Source organism: Salvia hispanica, chromosome 5 (assembly GCF_029641045.1).
Source record: "Salvia hispanica isolate PSC_SH4W2 chromosome 5, Shi_PSC_v1, whole genome shotgun sequence".
In the NCBI taxonomy this organism is placed as follows: Eukaryota; Viridiplantae; Streptophyta; class Magnoliopsida; order Lamiales; family Lamiaceae; genus Salvia; species Salvia hispanica.
Genome location: NC_142696.1, coordinates 15,938,557 through 15,948,415, shown reverse-complemented (window position 1 = coordinate 15,948,415; position 9,859 = coordinate 15,938,557). Strand labels below are relative to the sequence as shown.

The following is a 9,859-nucleotide window of genomic DNA, read 5'->3' as shown; positions in this document are numbered from 1 at the left end:
TACTTTTTCACTTTATTCACACAATTTAGAAATAAGTACTTAGGCAATTCATAAATATCACATCAAGTATCTAAAAGGTATATACTTTTTCAACGCAAATGGTTTCTTCTCTAGATGGATTTGATTCAACAACTTCTAGTGCAGATGTTGCCCGTAAATCTTGTGTCACACTACTAGTATCATCCGCCGTCCATACTTTACATTGTTTTCTCCAAACTAGTTGTCATGTATTCCTCAAATTTAATATCGATATCATACCACTCACGTAACAATTAACTTGCTTTTTGTTTCACCATGTTTCTAGGTTTTAGTTTGGCCGAGGGACATCTGGCTCTTTTATTTCTTCAAGAATAACTCCTTTCCACTTTACTTTGTAGAACTCATCCAATAAATTGTTTTGATCTTGCTTGGCCTTCACCATAGCTTAGCTTTTGTTAGCTTAAGGCATGAACTTCCTCCGCATACTTGATGTGATATTTATGGATTGTTTGCATACATATTTTGAAAATTGTGTACAAAAAGTGAAAAGTATTTGACTAAAATACCCTTTACAGATTTGAGGGTATTTTCGTGCAAAAAAATAAATAAAAAAAGTGAAAAAATTACTTCTAACGATATTTAATCATAGTTGAAGGACCTCTATTGCTATTGCTAATGCTACAGTACCAAATTTAATATCAATCCATACTCCAAGAGAAGGACATGTAAAAAATTTTATTCTAAATAAAATACACTCTTTGACCCAATTAAGTTAAGCAGTATTTCTTTCCGGGTCGTTGAAAGAGGGCAAGAGTGTGACTCTGTGTATGTAATAATAGTCAGACTCTTGCCCTCTTTCAAACGGCGCCATTTGAAAGAGGGCAAGAGTGTGATTGTGTGTATGTAATAATAGTCAGACTTCTCAGATCCAAAGAATCCACTAGATCACGGGGTCTAGGAACTCAGAGAACCTTTGAAACCATCGGTCGTTGGGCACACAATCTTCCCCTGTTTTTCAAAACCCTCAACCCACAGTACTAACAACTAGTATAAGGAAGTAGGGATCGAATCCCACAAAGATGGAAGCGTAAGAGAGCATGCAAGATATTTGGACACTGGGTTTGGCTGCTGCCACGCATTTTTTTGGGTTGAGACTTAACTACTAGACTCGGGAAATGCAAATGATCTATTCTAACAGCTAGACCTAGGCAAATATAACGGAAACATGCATGGCAAAAACAAGATGTAAATAGGATAACACTCCAGCGATGAAGTTTTACCAGACCTAGTGAATAACTTTTCCTAAAGTGCCTAAACAGATGAATAACAGATCGTGGGGACCATTTTCCCAAAACAGCAAGGTACGAATGAAAAGCTGCAAAATAACTAACTAAGGGTTCAACTAACAACTAACTTCATCTTCCCCAACAATCCTTCACAAATTGCAGAATACAGAGTAAACAACGAATCGAAATAGAGCAAGCTGAATTAAACCATCAGATTACGATTAACTAAGGAAATTTGAATAGATCTACTACTACTAGACGAGGTAAATGAGAGAACAGAACTAAACATAAAAAACCATGCATAAATATAATAGATCTAAGCATCAGACGCTTCATCCGCTCCGGATCCAAGCCATCCACAACAGACAACAACCATTCCCATCTCCGATTACATCGATCCAACCAAGTTTCACCCGATCAACCACAATTCAACACCATTCAACTCAACACAACTCAGATCAAGTGCAAAACGCATCCAAAGTGAAACAGCAAGCAACGTAAACATGAAACGAAAACATAACATAAATTTCCATAGCTAAACAAGTGCAAATTCAGCAGAGATTCAACAAAATAAGGCCGAGCTTCGAACAACGAAGACTCGGAATTCAGAAACGGAAATTACAGACAGAAAGCTTTAAATTGTATCTTCGCCTCGCGTAGAGACGGTGGTGCACTATGATTATCAACTATGAACCGAACCGAACCCCCAAATTTGGTACCCCGTGATGTGTGTGTAGAGTGTGAGAAAATGAGCTAAGAGCTAAAGGATAGATGATCTGCGTTTCGCGTGCTCTTATTGATAAGGATGGAGTTGAGCTTCTAGATCCTTCCTTGAATTCTCCATTCTGCCCTTTGTCTAAGATGCTCATCCGTCTGGTAAATTTTCTTCTTTCTGCTCACTTTTTCTGCCAGATTCCTTCTCGAGGCAATCTTCTTCTTTCTTCCTAGATCTGACATTTTTCTCTACACACCTGGCTTACAAAACCTTGTTAGACCCAAGAAATTACAGAATTTAATCCTATAATCAATGCATGAAATTAGCCTTATCAGTCGTCCCAACAAAGTTGAGTCATTTCTCTTAAGTAAAATTTATGAATTTCAATTGCAAAATAACACCTTAATTAATGATCATTGTATCATAATTAAAACAACATATGGTGGTGTTCGGTTTCCAAGATAAAATAATATCAAGATAAAATCTAGGATTGAGTTGTGAGATTATTTTAGTTATAGAGGGTTAGCTATAACTAATTATCCCATGATTATCTATCTAAGATTGAGTTATGATGTTGAATCTCATGAATCAAACACATTCGAAATTTAATCTCGGATACAATCTTACAACCGAACATCCCATATATGTATTATTCTTTATGTCCCATTGTAAATGACATAATTTTATTTTTTACATATATTTTAAAATAATAATAATAATAAATAGTTAAAATAGAGAAAAATGAATATTCATTAACGAAGTACATTGATTTAAGTAAATGAATGGTGGTGCTATGGGTTGTTTGTTTAATAAGAAATGAATATATAGTGAAATACTAAAAATAATAATAATAAATAGTTCAAATAGAAAAAAATGAATATTCATTAACGAAGTACATTGATTTAAGTAAATGAATGGTGGGGCTATGAGTTGTTTGTTTAATAAGAAATGAATATATAGTAAAATACTAATAATAATAATAATAATAAATAGTTAAAATAGAGAAAAATGAATATTCATTAATAAGAAATGAATATATAGTGAAATACTAATAACTAATGTTGTGAAGTGAAGGATTGAATTTTGGATTTTGTAATATGATGATTCATTGCAGCAAAAAAGACGATTCCGTCGTCTTGGCGGACTCCACACTCCGGCCCGACATCATGTGAGGGGGTTAAATCAGGGTACGCAGTAGCCCGTTAAGGGGAATGCCTTAACCCACTGACTGCCAGAAGCCCATTTCAAGGCCTCACAGTTCTTGAGAGATGGAAGCAACTACACGACAGCAGGGATTCGAACCCAGACTTATTGCAACAAGATCTGCCCCTCCGTTGCCAACATGATTAATAGAGTAGTAAGTAGTACTCCCTCCGTCCCGGCTAAGATGACACATTGCTTAGCTAGCACGGGGTTTTAGGAGTTATTGGTTAAAGTGTTTAATTAGAGAGAGAAGGTGGGTGTAAGTATTAAAGTAGAGAGATAAAGAAAGATGAATATTTTAATAGGAGTGAGAAAAAGTGGTTGAGTGTATTAATTGGAGAGAGAAAGTTACCAAAAAAGGAAATGTGTCATCTTAGTTGGGACAAACTAAAAAGGAAAACGTGTTATCTTAAGCGGGACGGAGGGAGTAGTAACTAGCAAGCAGTAAGTAGTACACAGAAGAGTGCTCTAGTGTATTCCTATACAGCCCAAAAATCTACTCCATCTTTCAACAGAAAATCTCCTGCACTTTCTCAAATTTGAATCTCTTTCACCGCCCCTTTCACTCTCCACAGATCTCTCATTTACAGATCCATTCACTCCCGATGCTCTACACTGCAGATTAGCTTAGCCCTTCCCCCCCTGTTTTTTCTTTAATTTAAATTTATATTCTGGGTCGTAAAATGGAGTTCACCGAGACGTTTAAACAGACAGGTCCCTGCGCATTTTCGCCCAACGCTAGATTTCTAGCTGTCGCCGTCGATTATCGCTTAGTCATTCGCGATGTTCACACACTCAAGGTACCTACATTTCGAATTTTTCACTCAATTTTTCGCTATTTAGAAGAGTTCGGCGGGGGTTTTGATTTTTTCATTGATGTAATTTACTGTGTGATTTGAAATTTCGAAGTTTTAAATTCTGAAATCCTCGCTAACCAGCCGTATTTCTCTACTAAATATACAATCCAGCAGTATTTCTTGCAAAACAAGCCCAATTAATGAGTCATGATATAATTGTTTGTTATCTTTAAAACTTGGAAGATTTTTGGATCAGTCTTCGCTTGGTCTAGCAACATTTAATGTTTTGCAGTAAAATTGACCATAGAAAATGCAATAATTATGTGCGTTGTGCAGTAGGAAGAAGTGCATCTGAGTTATTCTTTCGGTTTACTGTACCAATACAGAGATAGTAATGATATCCAGTGTTAAATCAGTGCTGCATTTTACATACCCACTTTAATGTTAATGGCTAATGAAAGAGCTACGTGCATTGAGGTATATTTTGGTTCTTTGAGTTTTGGGAATTATCTTATGTTGATTGTGGCTAAGTTGTGTTACAGGTGGTGCAATTGTTCTCGTGCCTGGACAAAATAACATACATTGAATGGGCTCTTGATTCCGAGTACATACTCTGCGGTCTATATAAGAGGCCTATGCTACAAGCATGGTCTTTGGCTCAGCCGGAATGGACGTGCAAAATTGATGAGGGTCCTGCTGGTATTTCATATGCAAGGTGGAGCCCTGATAGTCGCCACATACTAACAACTTCTGAGTTTCAGCTGCGGTTAACTGTATGGTCATTGCTGAACACTGCATGCATACATTTGCAATGGCCAAAGCATGGTTCTAAGGGAGTATCATTTACCAAAGATGGAAAATTTGCTGCTATATGCACTAGGCGTGATTGCAAAGACTATGTTAATCTCCTTTCTTGTCATACATGGGAGATTATGGGTGTTTTTGCTGTAGACACATTGGATTTGGCTGATATTCAGTGGTCACCTGATGATAGTGCAATAGTCATATGGGATTCCATTCTGGAATACAAGGTACACATTATTGCCACTATCTGAAATTGTCTTTTAGTTGGTAGTATAAGTTAAATCTGTATGCTGTGGCTCGTAACTATCAATCATCCAAAATAATGAGCTTTATTGTGAAACCCACATTAGGTAAACTAACTTGCTTTCTCATTTTGCACCCACATGATTGATACTCATCTATCTTTCCCTAGGACACACCACACCACTCTCACTCTCACTCTCACACATGTGTGCATTCCAAAAACGTAGTTCCTTATTATCTTTGAGAAGTTGGGCATAGAGTAGTTATCTTTTATTACTGTGGTTCATTTAAGAATTAGATAATGAAAGTCATGTTAGTTCATTTCCAGAGGCTCTTATGCTAAAAAATGTGAATGAGCTTTGATTTTATTAAAAGAGAAGAATGAACCATGTATTATGGTATTCTAGACATAACTGTATCTTTTTATTTCATTTCTTCTGGAGAAAACTATACACCCCTTGCTGCGTCTCTGAATGATTACTTTTGCTTTGAACAGTTGAATCTTAGAATTCAAAAGGATTCTTTCTTTATGGTTGCCTTCTAAATTTGGCATAGTTTGTATTCCTTATGTGTACTTGTCATACCAGTTTTCAAATTTAATGCCCATTGATCTTCATATTGTGAAAAGATGTGCATCACTACTCACTAGTAATTGATGACATCAATGAATAAGCATGCATAACTTTATTTTGACTGAGAAGTTATTCTTCTTCCCTCGTGCCTTGTTTACTAGCACAATTCTTTCATATCATTTTACATTTTCAGGTTCTGATATATTCTCCTGATGGTCGGTGTCTGTCTAAGTATCAAGCATATGAAAGTGGGTTAGGAGTCAAAAGTGTTTCTTGGTCACCCTGTAGCCAATTCTTAGCAGTGGGGAGCTATGACCAAATGATACGGGTTTTAAATCACTTGACGTGGAAAGTGTTTGCAGAGTTTACACATCTATCTAATGTCCGTGGTCCTTGTGCTGCTGCGGTTTTCAAGGTTGGAAAAACTGTAGTAACATTTACCTTATGGTCATGTATTCTTTTTTCTTCTTTAATAGTTTTCAATCCTTTTTCCATTATCCAGGAGGTAGATGAGCCCTTGCTACTTGACATGTCAGAATTGTCACTGAGTGATGAATTTATTCAAAGAAGTTCTGGTGAGTTCCCATCATTCTTGATCATGAAAACTCATCTGCTTCATTAGACTGTGAAACAGTATGTTTCTGCAGTGCCTTATTTGTTCAATGCTGCAAATGCAACTGCTTAGAGGTTTTGAACTACTGTATAAAATGCAGAGAACGTTTTGCAATTTCTAAAGTTTTGTTAACAAGTCAGTTGTGCTTCCAACGAGGTTATCCTGGGTTGGGAAGTGCAATGTATTTGTTGTTCCGTTTTTTTTTACCTTTTTTGTTTATATTTGATCAACCTCTAGTAAGTACCACAACTATAAGTATCAAACGCAAAAAAGTTGTAAGTAAAGCAACTAACATAAGGCGTTATCCATTTTTGTTCTCATTATGGAGATGTGAAAAATTGATTTTTTTATTACCACAAATACCATTTTTTGTTAGATTTGGATGCACTATCCATCTAAAAATTAACTGTTGCTGAAAATCTGATTATCATCATGTCACAGTTTGATTGTGCAATAAGTTAGTTAGTAGTATAGAGGTTCTAGCCCAGGTTCTAAACAAATAAAACAGTCACATGTAATATTTCCCTCTAGAACTGATTGTAAATTTATTTAGTCGATCTGATCTTTTATTATGCAACTGCTTCAGATATCTACACTTCTCCAGTGAATTCTTTATGAATGACATGATGTAAATTTCCGAGTATGGCCTCGTTTATGCCTATTGCTTTCTGTTTATGCGTAGTTCATTGCTAATCCCAAATGATTTCATCTGTAGACAATGGTGCCGAGACATGCATTCAAGTAAGGTATGATGTCTTGGAGGTGCCAGTTACTCTTCCTACACAGAAGCCTCCTGCAGATAAACCAAACCCCAAACAAGGGATTGGTGAGGGCCAAACACATGTGACTTATTATATATTGTTTTATTTTCTTTTAGCATGTGCTATGTTTCATGATTACATGTTTTGTTGGCATCTTATTTGCTTCATCCTTTTGTCCCCATTGAAGAGTACACTTGTGTTTTTCTTTCTTGGAGCGTTCTATCCCGCCAAACACAAATGCTTTACACTGTTTGATGTGACATGTTTCAGCAAGTTTATACCTGTACTCATGAGTAGCATATCAGTTTAATTCGAGTATAACCTAATTGGTCATACAAGGATGTTTTAAACTGAATTACTTTGCGATTGCCATGAACATTCTAAATATTCGATTTCACTTGCTGAGATTGATGATAATCCCTTACAGGACTCATGTCATGGAGCAGTGACAGCCAATATATGTGTACTCGCAACGACAGCATGCCAACAGTTGTCTGGGTATGGGACGTGCAGCGTCTAGAGCTTGCAGCCATCTTGATACAGAAAGATCCAGTTCGAGCTGCAGCTTGGGATCCCACATGTTGTCGTCTAGTTTTATGCACCGGAAGCTCTAATCTATACATGTGGACCCCTTCAGGCGCTTATTGCATCAATGCTCCGTTTCCTCAATTCTCTGTCCTTGACTTGAAATGGAATTCGGACGGGAGCTGTCTTATTCTGAAAGACAAAGATTCATTCTGTTGTGCTGCCGTGCCCCTGTTGCAAGAATCCAGCGATGATTACAGCTCCGATGATTGATGTCTGACTCAGGTTGCTACTTGCAAACTCATTTACAACAAATATGTGAAATTTGTTCTAAGATGTAGTGTAGGAATCTTAACTGATGAGGTGTAATTTGATCAGACATCTTAACACTGTATATCATCACATGGTTGAATTATTTGCAATTAATTTTCATCGGATGTAGCTTAGCTGGAAGTTTAAGAACAGATTTATGATCTCAAGTTGATTAGCATCTACTCACATTTAATGTGTACTTATATTTTTGTTTTCTTATGAGAGTTGTGTTTGTAATTTAGTGATTTATATTTTAGTTATAAAGCAAAATAGAATAGTTTAAAAACTAATTATGTTGCTGATTTATTTTGTGTGACAAATCACCGTCGGACTTCATTTGATTGATATTATGGCATTAGGGCACTTTCAACCATTCATAACAAATTTAATTCATTTTATTGTGAAATAGTGATTTTATTTTAAATATTCACGTCAAATTCAAACTTGAAAGGATATTTCTTAGAAAAAAAATGAATTTTCAAATTTGAAAGTGTATTTTCTTATTCATTTAAATTTTAGAGTATTATTGGAAATAATTTTATACTGAAAATAATATGCTGACCATGTCCACTTAAAAGACCATTCTTCCAGATGTAATAATCAAAAGGGTTTTTGACTTTTTAAACCAAAACCTTTCCCCGAATTTCGGTTTTTCCCATGAACTATGAGATTTGTTTTTAAAACCACGAACTTTCATTTCGTTAGGATTTTTCCCGGACGGGTCAACGACGAAACCCGGGTTGTCTACATGTCAATTTTAATCCTATTTGTCACTAAATTGTTTACTTGGATCCCATTTGACACAATAATACATACAGTCACAATTATTACATAACAAATGACAACTTTTGAATAAACAAAACACAACTTTAACATTTTGAATTATGCTATTCGGGTCGAAAATGTGCTATTCGGGTCGGGTTGGGAAAATCCTAACGAAATGAAAGTTCGTGGTTTTAAAAACAAATCTCATAGTTCATGGGAAAAACCGGAATTCGGGGAAAGGTTTTGATTTAAAAAGCCAAAAACCCTAATCAAAATGACGAGTACTATACGTATTATAATTGCCAAAATCTATCTTATAATTTTTTTTGTTTTACAAATTTACTTAATTTCATAAAATTAAAGGTCGATTTCTCATTTTCAATATAATTTTAAATAAATTAATAAAATAACAAATCAAAGCTTTGATTTTATGAAATTAAAATTTTAATAACATTAAAAAATGTATTAGAATCAAACTAAATATATAAATCGAAATGAACAACACTAAACGTGCGTCAAACGAGAATAATCCTTACATAAAGAGTTCATATAAGATATGTAGCATATCATTCCTCTGTATTATAAATCCTTTTTACTTATATGTATCTTATGGGGAGTGATCAATTGTTAACTCATCATTTAATTGCTAACTACAACTAATTTAAGGCCATAGGATTTTAGAAAACGTGTGGTCTACAATTTGCCATGTGTAATTTTCGTTTTTATTAATAAAATAAAAAAAAAGATAAAAAAAAAAACTCCACATTAGAGTTTTGGATGAAAATGTCAATATAGTGTTTCGAAAATATCAACACAATGCTTTGAGAATGTCTACACAATGCTTTAAGAATGTTAACCCATTGCTTATATTGACATTCTACATGTATTATATTGACATGTTCTATATAGTATGTTGACATTTTTGCTATACGAAAAAATTAAAAAATTTTAATTTTTTTTTCAAATTTTGACGTCGGAACATATGCATGTAGAATATCGTTGGAGTCCTTATAAAATTATCTTTAATTTGATATATGTTATATGAATTTAAAGTTTTAGCATTTCTTTTAAAGTTAGTTATAACTAAACATGTAGTTAATTGACATTAATACCCATATTGATATGTTTTGGATGACCTTATTGACGTTTTTTGTTGATCATATTGACATTTCGGAGTTGATGATCTAGGTCTTTAATTTGAATATATAATGGTTATTATTTAATTGTAGTTAGCAATATAATATTCCCGTATCTTATAATATTAATTTTTAATACATTTAAATA

The 9,859-nt window shown here is 34.6% G+C and overlaps 1 protein-coding gene across 1 annotated transcript; it reads left to right on the top strand.

Moving 5' to 3' along the window:
• The first annotated feature begins 3,662 nt into the window (after positions 1 to 3,662).
• Positions 3,663 to 8,029, top strand: LOC125186863 (Transducin/WD40 repeat-like superfamily protein). Its single transcript, XM_048083340.2, has 6 exons — positions 3,663 to 3,983; positions 4,523 to 5,011; positions 5,793 to 6,014; positions 6,102 to 6,174; positions 6,928 to 7,038; positions 7,401 to 8,029. Exons 1-6 carry the CDS (start codon positions 3,867 to 3,869, stop codon positions 7,769 to 7,771), a joined length of 1,383 nt encoding a protein of 460 aa, XP_047939297.1. The 5' UTR covers positions 3,663 to 3,866; the 3' UTR covers positions 7,772 to 8,029.
• The last annotated feature ends 1,830 nt before the right edge of the window (positions 8,030 to 9,859 follow it).

What these genes read in the sequence shown, in the direction of transcription:
- LOC125186863 (XM_048083340.2), top strand. Translation starts at nt 3,867, where the DNA reads ATGGAGTTCACCGAGACGTTTAAACAGACAGGTCCCTGCGCATTTTCG. An exon ending in GCGATGTTCACACACTCAAG is followed by an intron (nt 3,984 to 4,522) that starts GTACCTACATTT and finishes GTTGTGTTACAG; the next exon opens with GTGGTGCAATTGTTCTCGTG. An exon ending in ATTCCATTCTGGAATACAAG is followed by an intron (nt 5,012 to 5,792) that starts GTACACATTATT and finishes TTACATTTTCAG; the next exon opens with GTTCTGATATATTCTCCTGA.